This window comes from Athene noctua, chromosome 7 (assembly GCF_965140245.1).
Source record: "Athene noctua chromosome 7, bAthNoc1.hap1.1, whole genome shotgun sequence".
Taxonomy (NCBI): domain Eukaryota; kingdom Metazoa; phylum Chordata; class Aves; order Strigiformes; family Strigidae; genus Athene; species Athene noctua.
The window spans coordinates 41026865-41045040 of NC_134043.1; the positions used below are offsets into that span (position 1 = coordinate 41026865).

Below are 18176 nucleotides of genomic sequence, written 5' to 3' on the forward strand. Positions count from 1 at the left end.
ACAATACCACAGAATTCAAAAAAAGTCAAATTCAGTTAATAAGAATTAAAATCAGAAAAAAAAAAAAAAAAAAAAAAGCTAAACCCTTTAATGCAGTTTGACTGCTTCTATACAAAACAAAAAACCCAAAGCAAATCCCCTCATGTGGCTAATAAAAAAAATTTCTAATAAAATTAAAACTTTTCTCATGAAGATTTGAGAGTTATTTCATCAATACCAAGTGTTAGTAATAAGCAGCAACTTTTGCTTCCTCTAGACACTAATTCCTTAAACCTGCAGCATTTTATTGATCTCAGAAGTAGAAAGGATGACTTGCTATACTTGCTTGAGATGTAGAGAATACTTTTAAGATCTACTTTGGCCCTTTTAGATTGTCCAATGTCCAGACCTCCTGAATTATGCTTAACAAAATAAATGGAAGGGAAGAAAGAAAGTATCTTTTTCAACTACCAGTAAGAAAAGTGTCCTTAAAGTGCTCAAACAAATTTCCTTCAATGCTGTTGGAAAATTACAGAAAAAGGATAATCCCTGCAGCAAAATCCTTAAACTATGAACATCAAAGCAAGAGACCATATGGTATACCAGGACCCCTTAAAAAAGGGAAGGAGAGTCTCAACATCCTTACCCTTACAACCATACAAGATTGAATCATTTGTTCCATGTGTTCACATTCTTATATGCATAGAGAAGCAAGGAAGTAATACATTCTCCTCAGAATAGCTATGAGTTGAATCTAACACTGAAATAAAAAAGACCAAAACAATACAACAAAAAAAGCACATTATGTGCTATGCACCTTTACACTATGCATGTTAAATGCATTTTGCCCAAGCATTTGGGACCTTTGTTTTGCCCAGTAAGTAAAATGTATTATTTCAAATTACTTCTCACTTGAATGAAAGTAATTCAAAGGCAGACCACTGAAAACAGAAACAATAAATGGGCCAGGCCTGTAAATTCCAGCTCTCCTCCCGCTCTTCCCACCACTACATTCATGCACCACTACTACAGTTTCTTCTGTACACATAGCATCCTTCCAGAACCTTCTTTTGGTAACAAAGAAGATGGCAAAAGGCATGAGTATTTGAAGCCACAACAGCTATTTTTAAACTAGACCATATCTCAACTACTACACAAGGCCCAACACAGCCCTTCACCATGCACTGATGGAGTATTGCCTCAACAGAAGTTGGCTTCACAGGAGAAGAAATACACCAGTAGTTCTGAACATGGCAAAACATTAGTAACTATTCGTATTAATCTGTATTGTTTAATGGTTATGTTGGGTGGGGATGGTAGAGCTTCCTCAGATTTCTTGCCCAAAATCTGACATCTCCTACTAATCATGTACCTGTGCTTGTACTTGCAAACAAAGTGCCAGGAGCTGTACTTGTAGGGAGTTTTCCATTATTTAGCTGCTTCACTCTTTTCAGGTGAGACTTCCCATTGTAATGAACTTGAGCTTGTGCTGCAGAGTTCAGCTGTATATTGCACACTTCGCAGAAGGAAAACAGTATCTTCTTTTTTTCTTTGCTTAATTGATAGTCCTGTCTGTCATTTCTCAGTCCTTTCTCTTCAAAGCCCCGTAGAAAAGCTGGTTGATTCATAATCCCATCTTCAAAGACGTGGTCAGGACTTAACGGACGCTTCATACCTACAAATCAAACAAACAAAATTGTTACTAGAAGCCAAATAATGATTCTTACTACTAAATCAGCATTTTCTTTTTTTTAAAATGCTGTACAACACGCTCCAAAGACCAGTTCCAACAAACAGGGTTCCAAATGGCAGAGGCATTGCTTAATAGAGAAATACATGCATTTGTGCCACACCACAGAGCTCAGAAATAATAAGTCGGTGATATATCACAGTCTGCGCACAACACCACCTCACAACTCGTTATTTTGTTCCGGAAGCTCTCTATTTTAAGGCAGGTTTATTATTGCATTTCTAACAGAGGTTAAGATTATTTTCAAACACATTTCCTTTGCTTCACTAAACACTGGTTCCAGAGCTTTTCACTTTCCAATGCCCACAGCAGTACCCACTGCCTCAAATACAATTATTCAACAAAAAGGATGCTGATAAGAGATGTTACTGAAACGCTGGAAGAAAGCTGACTGTTCAAGTGAGACTAATGAATATTTTCCACTTTTATATACACCCAAATCTTCAGCCTTCATACAAGCATTAAGATGTTGTCTACAGCAGTCCATCAATGCCTTCACAACTAAAACTATTCTAGAGAAATGCCAGCTAGAAGTTAGTTTTGTAGCATCTACACAAATACACAGTAAATGATGGTCCCTGAACAACAATCCAAGAGCCTGAAATATGCACACGTCCCTAGAAAATAAAACTTCATAATGATAAATGAACCAAGCTGCACAAAGAACAATTTTATATATGGGCTGGGGGGGGGGGGCAGGAAGTGTGTACTTCTGTATTTTATTTAATATGCTGCTAAACCAGGAGAGAAGGAAGGGGGGGGGGGCACTCCTTACCAGGGGGAGAAGGGTCTAGAATAACTCTAATATTTCTGTTTTCTTGGCTAAAGAACTTGGTGTTCACATTTTATTCGTCTTCCTGCCCCCCTCGCCCCAAATACTCTGGATCAGCTGAAGGCTGGGTCAGAGAGCTGTGCAGATGAGCAGTTCTTTACAGGCAAGAGTGCACCTATAATCAGCTTTCAGAAGCAAAGAGGCTTCAAGTGCAGGCCCCTTTTTTAGCCCTGGGAACCAGAGGAGGACAGATCTTGATGCACACCTACCATCCTGGTAGGCAGGAGGAATGAGAGAGACCACACCTCCACGCACACAAAACAGAACACAAAAGCAGCCGTAGCAATCCTCCCCGAAACAGTGTAGTATTCACAAGCAGAACTAGAATAGTCCTCTCGTTATCCAGACAAGTATATTACCAAGAGAAAGTCTGGTTCTTTGGCACAGGTATACAAATGGAAACAACTTCAGAGTTAGGTTCTTTAAAGAGTCATTTATATGGCGGGATGGAGTATTTCATCACATTCCTAAATCTAGCCCATGCTTAAAATTTTAGTATTTGTACAGATTCCTCCTCAGGCATGATTCACAGATCAAGTATTCTAAATAAACAGATTTCATATAGCTAATGGTCTTATCAAATAAACAAAAAATATAAACAACACATTAATTAAGATAAACAGCACATCAAATACTAAAAAAAAAAATTATTAAAAATAACTGTAGGGTAGAGGCACCTAATTGCTTTTAAAACCAAAATACTAGTGATCCTGAAAACCTAGGCTAGATACTGTCACACTAAATCATTTAAGCATAAGTATCATATTTCAAGGCAAGCAACCAAGGTCCTTGACTCAGTTGAGCTTAGATGACGTTTTCATCTGAAAATTTAATCTGCTTAGAGCTTTGGTATTTGTTACTTTTCAATGTATTTTTTAAACCATAAATAACTTCCCCTACTCCCTTTGTTTTCTGTATATTTTTATTTCAACAGCACTGTTGGTTTTGTTCCCTGAAGTAAAAGGTTTTGAAACAAAAGTATCTTTATATTACATTGTTTTAGATCCGATAAACATGCAAACTTTATCATTTAATAATAAAATAAAGAAGTTTACAAATCCTGGCTTGTCAAAAATCTCATGTTTGATTGGAGAAAGCAAGTAATTCAAAATATAATTCAGTAATTATTTCAATAATCTCTAAGATTTTAATGAAAGTTGTTTTGGATACATTTAAAAGTGGTAGAGGCACACATCTGCATTGGGAAGCTGTGTGGGTCAGAAGGCAAAGTGATGGAGCAGACAGCTGCTGCTGAGTACATGTAACAGCACCAGGACCTTTCAAAGGCGATATATTTTGGAAAGTACCAGTGCAGTACTGCATTAGCCCGTTATCACCGCAGCACAATATACACACACTCCTGGGCTGCACATTTTGGTTTACTTTCATTCAACAGAGTGAAACCTGTCAGCTGTTAAAGTTGTTAAAGACTGCCAAAATATGAACCAAAGCAGGCTAAGTGGGGAAAATCAGAACACTTGCCTCAAAAGTGCACTCCTGACATGACCAAAAATGTTTTTAATATGGACACACCCTGAAAGAACAACTGAGCACAGCAAGGACTCAAACACCGCACCTACACCCTAAGGCATCCCAGCTGCCAGTCTAGAAAGAAAATTAACCTTCAAAGAAAAAGAAATTACTGTCCAAGTTTCACTTTTCTTTTTACAAACAGAATAGTTTTAAACTCACTCCTACTACAAAGTACTGTCTTAGTTGCATTCACACGGGACAAATGAGTCCTTAAAGCAATCTCTTGCTACAAATTTAAGAAATAAGAAAAACAAGCCGAAATTTTTAAATAACCCTTATTGTCTAAAGCTCTGCATCTAAATTAAAAGGTGACCTGATTATAAGCAGCACTGACCTCCAAACAACTGATGGGAACAGCAGATGCAAAGCACTTCTGAAAAAATACCTACCTTGAGCATCTTAAACCTTGGCTTTAGGGGGGCTTGCAACAGCATGCTCTGATCAGTCCAACCCTGGAGAGGACCTGTACATGCAGCCAGAGACCAAACCACGCTAGCCCTCAGAATCCTGCCGGCTCCTACACAGAAATCCCAGCCCTTGTCTTCCTGGATTTGAGAGACCTGAACATTTGGCACAGCAAATAATCCGTGTTTGAAAAGCCTTGTCCAGACCCTTTTAAAGTCATTAAGAAGAAAGTGGTGGTGGCAAATATCCACCAAGATTTTACAGTATGCACATCTTTCACATAGTACTAACAGCTTTTACTAAAACTGATCACTTCTTGTGATGTATGCATTTATTTAAAAAATTAAAAGGTTATTTCTCATAAGGTCCCATTTGTCTTTAAAATACTGTCTCCTTCTTTTCTTCTTTAAAGTTAGAGTTGGAAAAACACACCTTTACAAATCTCTACTGAAATGTCTTGGCTCTAGATTATACAGAACAAGTACAATTCTGCATTGAGTCAGTGTTAAGAATCTCACCATGAATGCAATCTATTTTGTAAGAGGGGTAACCTTTCATTAGAAGGCCATCTGAATGCTTTAACACTTTTATGAAAGAAACTTGTACATACACTTTAAATTGCAATTTTAAAAAAACCCACGCATGAAAAAACTTGAGCATTGCTCCTATTCTCAACATTTCCTAGTCACTCAAATTTATGCAAGCAAGCATCTGGCAAATGTCTTTTTCTTTTTTCTTCGAAAAGAGCTTTTCCGTGCAGACAGATTTTGAGGAGTTCTGGATGGTACTTATTCTCACTCACCAGGAGTCAGATATGAAATGAGGCCATTTCGTTCCTCAGGCTTACACATAGCTCAATAACATTATCATGTAACAGAAGCAGCTACTTGAGACTACAGCCAGTGAACCGAGAATAAAGAGAAGTTACATGATCATTATATCCTGCAAAATCACAAAAAAACATTTAGAGTAATAGTTATAGATTGGATTGTGAAGTATTTAGAAATAGGTTTAAGACTTAAAACAAGAATACAAGTTCATTGAAAAGGAGAAAGGATGGAAAATACAACAGATCAATCCTGCGAGCTCCCACTTTTGTAAAACCTGGATAGAGCACAGTATAGGCCATTCAGCAGCAGCTGATACATAACAATATCCACAAATTAAAATGTCCCATACATAAAGGACACGATTCTGTGGAGTGACACACAGGTAGTGTGATTACAAAGGTAGTGCTATATCACTGTAGTTGTATTTACTCAACAACTTAGAGGACTAGACCCAATTGAAAATTGAAAGGTGAGAACGAAGAAAAAAAGCAGGAAACAAAGAAGAGCATCCAAGTATGTTAGAAAACTTCCGGCTGAAATGATTCAGAAAAATCAAAGTCCATAAAGGGATCGTACGCCATATTCATCCTTCACCGGTATTTGAAAGTCTGCTTCTTTCTCTTGCAAACATAAGTTCCGATTCAAACAAGACATACTCTTTTTTACTCTGATCAAAATCATAAGAGAAGGCAATGCAAGTGTAAGAGCTTATCAGGTATTCGACATAAGCTGTTACCAGACTAAACAAGTTGTCCCCCATCACATTTCCTACTCAGTACGCGGAGGTGATCTATCCGAATGGATTCTGCAAGCAATACTAGAGCAAGAATAAATTAGTGATTTATGACACCACATTAAAATTCCTAGGTGTCATGAGATACCCTGTTAGGATTTCTGAAACCACATCTTCTCAGCCTCTTACAGCTGGCAAAGAAATCTAAGCATGGACAGCCTTTGTACTTGAAGCTCAAGGCAATTAGCCTTTCAATTTAGCTAATTTACTTTTAAACAGAGTTGTGCTTTCAAAGGAGCTACAAAGAAGTAGCATATATAGTACACTGCTGTAGGTGAGAATGTGCAAATCTTTACTCAGAGGAAATAAGCTTTGGTTATCCTAATGAATTAGTGATGGTTACATGAAGCATTCTTTTCCTGAGTGCTGGTCTAAACTTTTTGCAATGCCCATTCCTAATTAGTTGATACTTCAAAGAACCACTATGCTGGAAGTGTAATTAGACTGCTGTCCCTCTGTGGATCTGTGCCAGGTAAGCAAAACAGAAAACGTATTTTAACAGCTTACATATGGGCAAAGAGATTTTTCTCCTTTAGCCTTTGGAAATAGTTACTTGAGTTATGAAAGACACAGAAACAAATATAAAAATTAACCAGCTTGTAATTTCCAAAAAGGTTCATTCAGACAACTGGCAGGGGCTGGGGAAAGAAAGAGACACCCAAGACTAAGCCTTGTGCTGTACACCTCTTAAGCACCTCTTGTGGGGAAAAATTATCTATGCAGATGGACCAGTGAAGTCTGCGCACATGCCCTAAGAGCTGTGGTCTTGCACTGGAGCAAGTATGATTCCATAGCTCCTCATCTCTGTGATAAAACACTCACACACAAAAACACACCCCAAAGAGCTTGAATACCTCCAATGCATTATTTAAAAGAAATTCACTAGAGCCGCTTTTGAGAAGTCTTATGACCTTTTTTATATTTTTAGATAGTATTTCCCAAACATAGATAAACTATCAAGAGGCATATGGTTTGCACCATCTGGGCAACAAGTTCTATTGGGATACTGTGGTGAACAGCATATGCGTAGTGCCTTGTGCGCAGTATCCTACAGTGTTAAAAAAGCACTAGAGACTATTTTGAAGCCAACCTTCAAAAATCTCCCATATGTTTAAGGGACCAGTTTTCTTTCAGAAGATGTGTTCCTCTTTCTTTCAGTACAAATCAAAACAGAGAACTGCCATGTTTAATCTTCATCTTGTTCTGAAATTTCTCAAGGAGGCATCAAATTCTGCAACGTTTCCACCTGTCAAACTATTTATTACCCATCCATACACATCTGATCAACTCTTCCTTTTTTCTTTCATCTCTACTCACAAAGCACATAGAATGTTTTAGTACAGTAAAAACTGGATGGTTCAGAAAAGCAAATACATTTTTATTCCTTGTGACAGATAAATAATCAGTTAATCATAGCACACTGACCAAACGAGGTTAAGTAATTTTTTAGCCCATATTTTGATGCTAGTTTATCAATGTGAAGAAGAATAGCAAGCCAGCTTGCTATTCCTGTTCATGAAAACTTTTGAATGGTATAGTATGACAAATGGCTGACAGCCTCTTCACTAACACATTTTAGAGTATTTAACATCTGAATGAGATTCTCTTTAAACTACAAAAATAGATGGTTGTTTCACAACACAAACATTAGCTGTTCATTACAAGGTAATTCAGAAAACCGAAAACATTTAAGTAGCTAGTATTTTGCTTAGTTCTACTGATGCCTGCCAGCTCATGCCTGCAAGCAGTTGGTGCTAGCTTAGGTAAGTGGCCTCAGACAAGAATTCGCCCAAGGGAGTAATTTTTGTAACTGGGATGGGTACATCCCGGGGAGGGCAGAGAAACTAACTGACACCTGTGGTAGTCAAAGATAAGAAAGCTGAGAAACTTTACAGACAGAGCAATGAGCCAAGACAAGGCTTTATATGGAAAAAAACTCAAGAGTTCATAGAAAGGACACTAAGAGACACCTCTTCAACAACCACTAGGGACCACCCCAGACCACTGAAAACCCCCATGGAAGCCCCTCGGAGACCCTTCCCCAAATCTTCGTACACTTGCACAATATATTAACATATGCATTAGATCCTCTGGAAATAGGTGTGTACTTCTCAGAAATTATATGAATATTCATTTCTTTTATTGTATAAAAGTGTGCTTTTGGTTTTCGGCATGCACGTTAGGTGGAATGATCCCCCGTGCATCCAGTGCTGCAATAAAGAATGCTTGCCTTCTAAAAACTTCAAACTAATATAGGGTTCTTTTGAAACCAAATTTACGGTAACACTACCAGCCGTGAAACTGTCCATGTTAAGGAAACATAAAATTAGACATACTGTACTAGACTGGGAGCTCAGCTAAACTGGAGTAAAAATCACTCCTGGTTTAGATTATCACAGATTGCAGTTGCATGTGCCCATGTCTGTGGCTAGCTCTAATTATAAGGCTGATCCTTTCCTCTTCAGCCCCCAAATTCACGGATTTCTGGCATTCTTAACATTAACAAGAATAGATTTACACATCAATTTACTTACCAAAGAGATATATCCTCACCTGACATAACATACCTGACTGCTGCCATGAAGGTTAATCAAGTTTGGAGTCCAGAGAGCTATACTGGATTATGGTTCAAGAGGAACAGATAGTTTTCCAGCATTATCATAACATGATTTTGCTTGATGACCCATTTGACAAGTTGGTACTTTCTACTTGGGAATCTGTCATTAAGCCATTACTTACCTTCAGTTAACTTGCACTCCACTTTAGGTACTCTTATCTAATTGCAGAACAAAATCTAGCTGCCCAAAGTGTTCAACACATGGTTGTATATGTCACCTTAAGACTTCTGTCCTCCCCTACCACGTACGTGCATATGTCTATCAGAGGCAACAGACCTGCCAGGAAAATGGCTACTCGACTCACTTACCTTTCTCCATCAACAATTCTGTTGAATAAATCTCTACAACACTCCCAATAACCACTGCCACCCCTACTGTATTGTCTGCAACACATTTAATAAGGTATCACATAGTCCAGTCTTTGCATTTTAGTTTCCTCATAAACAAAAAAGAGTCCGTGACATACCAAACATCACTGATTCAGTATTGGGTCATATTTGCATAGTAATTCATCCAGGAACTCTAGTTTTCAATCACAGACGTCAACCCCAAACATTCTGTATTTTTAAAGCAACACCCAGGAAGCAGGAAAAAACCTACCACAAAAATATGGACAGACTTACATGAGTTCTTTGTCAGACAAAGTCAGGATTAAAACATCTCACATGCCAAAATGCCAAGCAGCCAGGAAAAAACAGTAATCATTTTTAAAGTATCCCACCTATTTTTTTAAGATTAAACATGTGAAAAGTACAAGTCATTTTAACAGCAACTCCTCAAAAAATAGATAATTTTTTTTTAAAGCTTACTTTTTTCAAGCAGAAGTGAACAAAGTGAATCTTCTTAAGTGTATTCCCAATTTTGCCCATTTTCACAATCTGCTTCCTTGAGACTAGGGAACTGCCTTGTCAATTAGTAATTTAATAAAACAAATTGAATGATACTGTCTCAAAGATAATTTTCTGAGACTTTCCTAAATCTTTAGACTTCTACAAAGTTGCTAGATCAGGTTTTTTACTTGTATCTTTCAAAGTATTGTATCCAAGTGTTCTTTTAAATCAAAGGACTAATCTTGTATTCCTCCACAGAAAAACCATCTGCACTGAAGAACATGAAACATTAATTAGATGCACCTCCACCAGATTTTACAACTCAGAAGAGCAGAGAACAAACTTAGAAAAGGAAAATGATGTAGAGGATACAGTTTGAACCAGCCTTCAACAATAGAAGGACCACAAAAAAATTGGGAGTTTTTTAAAGAACAAATTATTTCTCTATGTTTTAGAATAATCTCTCAAAATGTATGATAACTTAATACCCACTCTAAAGCAAATGGCTTTTAACTAGAGAACTGGTACAAGATGTAAGGTACTTCTAGTGAAGCATATATTTTATTCATAAAAAAAGTTTTGGGCATGAACTTGCATGAATAAAGTTCAAAACCCACTGACATAATGGGAGATTCCCACAGGGTATTTGAATCTGGCTGTTGCTTTATCTTTCTTGAGCATAATCACATTTGAGGAGTATATAGTTTTAGTCTCAGGAAGCAAAAATCATTTTGTATCTTTCTTAAAAACATTCAGAATTCACCTAAGCATGAAGGGAAGCCACAGCGGAAAGCCAGGCAGAGTAGACAGTCACCTTGTTCATACAGCCCATGTCTGACAATGCTAGGAGCTGAATGAAAGTTGTACTGGAAACCATTAATTCAGGATAAAGCCTGGTAATACTGCAAAACAGCTCTTGGACACAAAGGGAAGAACTCTGAGGACTGTGAGAAAATAATACCTGGGCATGAACCAAAAACCAAACTACATTCATAAATAGTGTGAGATTAAGACACATCAGCACTGAGAATATGAAGGAGAGAAAACCCTGCTCAAAACTACAAGCATGATCAGTGGCAGTGAATGTCAGTCCTAAAGTGCTCCTAAAAAGATGAGGATCCTCCCAGGTTAGTCATCTGTAAGAGGCTGTCAATGTCCATGTAAACTATTGATTCTCTTTTTGAACTTAAAAATACTGAAAGCAATGTTCCCTTAAAGTACAAAGGTAAAGGGACATAACATATGTTTGGTCTTATTAACGACTTAAGATTTATGATCAAGTTCTAAGAGAATTATCCAACCGGTAGCGACAGACCGTAAGAATAGGCAAGTGGATCACCTAGTTTGAAGTCATATGCAGGAACAGACCAGGTAAAGTCAGCACTGCCTTGAATGTAACCCTTCGTTTCCCATTTTCCTTGTTTAAAGGAACCGAAGTTAAGCATATTTTATACTGATACTGTACTCCGAGAGCCCCCCGGCAGAGTCGAATATATGGCCACTCCCTAATTCCTCCTGCCCATCCATGGACTTGCACAAACCTCTCCCAAACTTGAGCTGACAGTCAACTCAGGCTTCAAGTGACTGCTACCTGCAAAATCCATTTCGAATACCTATTTTATTCCACATTAAAATACACTTCCATTCATAAAAAATGAGGCAGCCTTTTGCTGGTCTTGCTGACAATTCACACTCTGATGCAGAAATAGCACATGCATGTGTTTCCATGCTGCAGATAATCCACCCTGCTTTCCCTCAATTAAGAGCCTGTTAGAGTGAATGCCTTTGCTCATACAAATTTGACAGACAAATGCTCCTCATTTCTTTGCATTCCAGTCAGTACAACCATGCTACCGCACTAATATAATTCGGAGTGGATAAACTCTTGTACATACCTCTAAGATTTACACTTTAAGCTAAAAAATAGTACTTGAATTGAGAAGAATTCATGTGGGGTTTTATTTGGCTGTCTCCCCTTTTATTATTCATTTGTATAAAATCAAGTATTATATGCAAATAGTATACTAAGAGGCAAAAACACTTGAAGAGACTCCGATAGTACATTGCCCCTATGCCAAAACTTTCATACCAGAGAACCACTGGCAATTCCAACAGCGCTAAACTGCATAAAAATTTTAAGTGCCACACTCTTGTAGATGTTCTATACCAAGTATTCTGAAGGTACCGAGAAAAAAAATAGTCATCAGCCATTTGAATCACTGAAGTAGAAGTCATTTCATTAAACTGTTGCTTCATACCCATTTCAGCAGATACACAGACCAGCTAAGTGCAAATAAAACATGCTGTAACACAAACCAAAACAGATGTCTTAACTGCAGTATAAAGCAAATTGCATGATACACAGATTTCTTCCTTCCAAAGATGTTTGTACTTGATATAACCCAGAGCTTCCTACAGGAACAGCTTTACTGTCTAAAATACTCTACGTAAAGAAGCTGTCACATGAATAACAAGCAACCCTTCCAACCAAAACTGGTCTAAGTAGTATTTCTCAAAGCACTTATGACCAGAAGAAAGACTTGGTGCATAAAGCCAGGGACAGAAAAGATGAGCAAAACAGCCTGTGGGTATCCTCATGGTTCACATGTCTGTCTGTGTATCCCCGACCTGGGAGAAGGGAAGATGGGAGGACAGACAGAAGATGTGCATTTCCACTCCTGCATCTGCAACAAAACTCTAGGGTTTATTTTGCAAGTAATTTTACACCTTTGTGTCCAAATCATCCCCTCCCTTCACCCACCAACTCAGGCTAGACTGTCAAAGCAAAGACACGCTTTGTAGCATGCATTTGTGCTCATTATCAGCGTCAGGTATGATCTGAGGCATCTAAACATCACCTCTGACACAGTACTTAAGAAACAGAAGAATTTTTTTTTTAGTAAAAAAGCAACAACAAAGACTAAAGGTCTGCCAAAATAAGGGCTGTTCAAATGCACCACAAAAATGAACAAACTATGAAAGAATCACCTTACATCCACCCATATTACAGAGATGGACTCGAGGCACACAGTTCAGCTTTTGCTGATTACTGCATAAAGCGAGCTTCTCGCAGTGTTGACTGCATACCAACTGCCGCGCTAACAAGCAGTGTCTTCCTTCGGACATTTACAAACATCAGAATGCTTATTCATGACAGTCCCACATATCATCTGCCATCCCAGATGGTGACTGGTGGGATGCTGATTTTGTCCTAAGGCAGTTACCACCCACCAAGATAGTATATGCAGGGCTAAACAAAAAGCATGTGCCATCTGCTATCAAGTTTATAAGACTTTGAGACCTACTAGGTTAGTTTAAGTTTATTTTAGATCAGACAGGTCAGAAGGCTATGGCTCTCTAAATGCCCAATAAAAGCAGGGTAAATTGCACTGTTAACAGGCATGCAGTAAATCAAGAACAAGTGACAACGTGCTGCTGGGCCCACCTCTAACACCTTGAGAGCAGCAAAGGATTCTCACTGTGATCAGTGGCAAAAGGCACATACAGCCCACAAGCTCAGAGGGAACCAGATGGAATCTGAGACCAGGAAGCAAGATGAAATTCTGCAGAACTTACAGATTTCTTTGGCCTGAAGAAATTTTAGAAATTTTCCTTCTTGCTGACAGGATGTTTTTTCTGCCTCCTTTGCTTGCATCTCTCTACTGCTATCATTTTGACAGCTGTTCTCCATCTTATGATTTCTTGCCCAGCCCCAGCTCTTTTCCTACCCCCATATCTCCGTAGATTCTTCTTGTCCTCCGGCTCATGTGTTGTCATACTATATACACATAGAGGAAATAAAAGTCAAGTAAAAAGCAGAACTAGTGTGACATCTTCTGCCTGCTTCACAAACAGCGCAAACTTCCTCTTACTCACTTCATCTGTCATACCCATTTATAGATGGTTAACAGAAAATACAGCAATTTCCCCAGTCTGGGGCCATTAAGCACTCAAACTACATAAAATTCTACACGTTCCTCTCTAAATCATCTAATTAAATATTTTTTGTACATTGATAAAAATATAAAGCAAGAAGAGAAAATATAAAAACACATCCACCAGTGCATTTTTCCAAACAGTTCTAAATCACCAGGTACATGAAAACCTTTCACTGAGGCAGGGAATTAACCCTTGCACAAGTGTAAAGGTTACATCACTGTCTGCACAGATGAAAAAAAAGTATTGGTTAAACTCACCCCTTAAGAAGTGGGATTTCAAAACACAGCCAAATGGCCTTTAAATCATTAACATCAGAAAAACAGGGCATGGGAGAGATCGTGAAGGTCTGTACTGCACAGTAATGACAGAGAGGGGTTTCAGAGGTCTCTGCCGAGGCCCAGCACTGTATGAGCCCCTGGTGCTACAGCCCACACTAACAAGGCTGCATCAGCAGAGATCCTCCTGGAAGCCCGGGAGCGGATGCTGAAGGAAGACGCCTCCAGTCAGCACGAGTGCATCACCGCCTCCAGCATTCATACCATGTCGGGTAGAGGCAGGGCAAAAGAACAGAATACACCAAACAGTCACCTCCAAATGACAGCTCAGCTCCTAAGAAAAAGTAGGACCCATCTAAAGAAATAAAATATGGGCAAGTACATGCAAAGAGAAGGATTTGTCACTCCTCTCCCCCCAAGGAAGCAACCAGAGGCAATGTGGGGCACGAGGTAGAGTTTCTCCATGCTCCTTAACAAAAAGTTTCCTTGCTCTTCTTTAAATGACTGTTAGTACAACTGTCAGTTGCTTTAAATCATCTTAGACTGCTTCCTCTACTGCAGAGACCACAAATACCAATCTATGCATCCTACAGCAGCTATATGCAGAACACGTGGTTTTATTGCATGTCCATGTAATAATTTATGTAATTAAAACCCAATGCCACAATAAAGTTATTTAACACAAAAAGATCTGACAAATAAAATTATGCAAGTCACAGTTAGTCCTATACTGCCTTCCTGCACAGAATACAATTCTTTCATCTCCTTGGGGATGTAAACATTTTTCCACCTTTCATTTTACAACTACGAATCTGAAGTCTTCACAGAAATTCATGCATACTGCTCCCATAAAAAGTAAAAACATCATTTTGCAAAGGGATAAACTTCTGATGAAGGCAGTCACACTGAAAATTGGCTGTTAATCTCCTCTGAATAAATAAAACCCCCAGAAAGATGGAAGTGTGATCAGAATATGTATTTTTGCCCTTGAAAATGCTGAGGTGTACAACAAGAAGCTTTTACTTCAGTATTTACAGCTGAAGTTATCCTTCAGAAGCCCAGTTTACTCTCATGAGATATTACTTTCTGGCCATTCACTTTTCAAAGCCCTTTGCAACTTTAAGATGGCAGTAAAGCTGACTTTTATACCTTATTTCAGTAGATCTCTCTCCCTTGCTGGAGCTGCTGCATTCCTTGGAGACATTTGGTGATTCTTCAACTTCCTAAATGTTTTATTAATCAAGAAATTTTTAAAAATTATTATTTTTGCAGTGTGTAAACAGTTGACTTTATAATGCAAAACATCCTTGTGATAAACAATTCCTCTAACAGATCCCTTGATTAATTAAGACCTTGCTCTCTCACACTAGCTTATCTAGCTGACCTGTGCTCAAGTTACACTTTGCTGAATAGCGATAACTGAAGACAATTTCTCCTAAAAGACAACTTTAAACACACTTACTGCCTTAAAAGATCCAGTGGATTGAATATGCCTCCTGCGCCGACATCACAAACATGACATTTTGAAACATCATTTAGAAAGGTTCACTTAAAAAAACCTACTTTATCAATCTAATGTCTCGTTTACTTACGACACTCTGCTCATCAGTTCAGGGCTGCTAGCTCTCAGAATTGTAACTTGCAGTATTAGGCATTTTTCTTAAGTCTGGCTCATGCAGCCATAAAAATCCCCACGAACTCTAGCTTTTTAAGTATCCCTCTAATCCTTGTAGAGATGACTGAAAATAGGAACCCTAAAGGCTCAAAAACTAGAAGGGAAATAAAGAGAAACCAAACTGATTTTTATACTAGGACCTGATAAATTTTTGAATGTTCTGAGCTGACAACGCATCTGGCAGCTAGGCAGGAGTGTTGATCTCAGCCATGCACTTGATCAAGTCTTGTACTGCTGCTATGCTTTATCACTACAAGAAACACGAGACTTTAAAAAAAAAAAAAAAAAAAAAGACCTTTAAGTTCAGTCCTCATGAACCTTAGCCAGGACAATCAGACCTGTATTTGGCCATACAAGGTTTTCCAGAGTCATCTCCAGCCACTGGTTCTGGGCCAACACTGACTGTTGGTTTAAAATTTCTCTTTCCCTGGTGTGTGCAGTGCCTACATGCATCAGAAGGCAGGTGTTTCCTCTTCCTTCACATTCCCACAACCTCCCCCTTTATTTTCCAAGACTAAGGAAGTCTCCCCATAAAAAAAACAGGATCTCCTTTTCCCCAACCAGGACACTTCTCTGCACCCATCTCAGTCTGAACTCATCACAAGCAGTAATCAAACCAGTTCCCTGAACTCCAGATGGGGACTCATCTGTTTTGCAATTGCAACATTAATGCTTCTTTATCCCTAAAAAGCAGGAAGGGTAGGCTTCCCTAGTTCATTTAACAAAATACTTAAAAACAATATACAAATAATTTTTTTTTTGTTTAGTCATAAGCAATTAAAAACCTGACAAATATCAGTGAGAATTCTCAGCTTCTAATTCATTCATCTTATATTAAATGGCCAATTCAATCAGTAACCAAAACTGTCAATTAAATGCCACGTTACTGTTTTTAAATATTTATCAGTCCTTAGCTAAGACATGAACAAAGAGAGTCCAGTTCAACTGTCAGCAGAAACACACTGTCGTCTGCCACAGGAAACCACATGTGAAAGCAACTAGAGTTCCAGAGATCCCACAACATACCCTTGCAATGGATATTAAGGACTTAGTTTCCACAAGAAATTTCTAAATATGTACAGTTGGAAATTTTCCACTTATATTTTCTACTTCCCCTTGGAAAATCCTGTTTTGTAGCCAAAGTTTTCTCGAGGAAGATAATCAATTTAGTCAAAATGTTATTTTCAGAAATTGCAGTCATTAAATAGCATCATGAACACCTGTTTCAGCACTGTCAAACAAGCATGCAAATGGAAAAACTGAAAACCTAAGAACTCTAAATGTTACAGAAGTACCCTTCAAAAGGCTTTTTGCTTGTTTGTTTAACATTTAAAGACTTTTCCCCAAATTTAGAACAAGAATCTAAGTCGTCACTGAGAAGTCAAATGAGGTAGCTGCTTTGGTTTCTGAACACTTTTAACCAACAAGGTCTTTTAATTCAGAGACCCTTTGTGAACTAAGCTGATATTGTGAAAGTCTCCTCACTCCTGCTCATCTTTTGAACTGGGATAGCTCAGGGGCCAGCTGTAGCTGTGCTAGAGATGATCAACAAATATTTTTCAGGAAATGGGGCTGTATCCTAATCCCCACTCTCCCCCTTCAATATATAAAAAATCTCTTCTAAAAATAAGCAAAAAACCCCAAAATAGGCAATAGGGAGAAAGAAGCATCTTAAGGGCTAACTCTATAGCTCAGTGTGACTACAGATGCTATAGCAGAACCTCCAGCCACAGTACAGCAATATCCTGGTATTGATCAACCTGGAGCTCTTGACCTCTAAAGACATCCAAGGTTCACATTGGATCATGAAAACTTTCTCAGGAGAAATGGTCACCATTTGCATTTTATTGCGTTTCTCATTGCATACTTGTGGCCCAGCCTTACATTCCTCACACTGCAAAAATTCCCAAGGGTAAGTGGAACAATCTTGTGTCTGCCTTTGGGTTTGCCCAACATGGAAACTCTAATGACCAAAACATTCACACAGCCAATCACCTATGGATTAACCATATTCAAAATATCAAAAGCTGTAAAACACGTTTAGTGTGTCAAAGCAAGAAAGAAAATTTAACAGGTTACTCTATCCTATCTCCTATCCTAACTTTGGGAAAACCAAAGTTCTTGCTCGACTCCTTGAGCAAGCATGACATGTGACACAATTATATTCCATTGCTACTGCTGGGCCAAGCATATACACACACACACATATATACAAAACATATATGGGCACCTTGTCAGATTCTCTCACTTTACCCTTTCCATGAAGTAGCAGTGAAGCAGACATCCTGTTACCCCAATGCACAAGCCAATGCTCAAATAGTTTTTAACTCTCAAGATAGCACCTGCAGTACAATTACCATTTATTGGAATTCTGTTTTATCCAGCTTCTTAGTGAGAAAATTCTTGCATTTCAATAACTAAGCAGTATCTATTACATTATAAGAAAAACAAATAAAATAAGAGACTTCACAGCCTCCAAAATCAAGTAGAGGTAGGTCACAAGCTTTTTGTCACAATCTTCTAAAGGCATTTCATACTGCTCTAACATAACTGCATTCAAGGTCTCCATTCAACAACAGTGTCCTCCCAGTTCTGCAAAGGGGTTCACCAATAACTTCTGTACCAGGTAAAGTTTTTCTAACTCTTTTTGAATTACACTGTAATTCCAAAGGACAAGATCCATACTTATTTACACTTGCTACAGCATTACGTGTGTC

At 38.3% G+C, this 18176-nt stretch overlaps 1 protein-coding gene across 3 annotated transcripts in view; it reads right to left on the reverse strand.

The window, feature by feature from the left end:
• The window catches only part of ZNF385B (zinc finger protein 385B), a 181152-nt gene that overhangs the window by 146339 nt on the left and 16637 nt on the right, over window positions 1–18176 (reverse strand). Inside the window, exon 1 of one of the 3 annotated variants that reach the window (XM_074910974.1) lies at window positions 1352–1524. In XM_074910974.1, the coding sequence (XP_074767075.1) occupies window positions 1352–1408 (57 nt within the window). In that variant the 5' untranslated portion in view covers window positions 1409–1524. Of the gene's footprint in view, window positions 1–1351; window positions 1655–18176 lie in introns of those variants that run through there. The other 2 variants (XM_074910976.1, XM_074910972.1) reach the window with 2 other exon arrangements.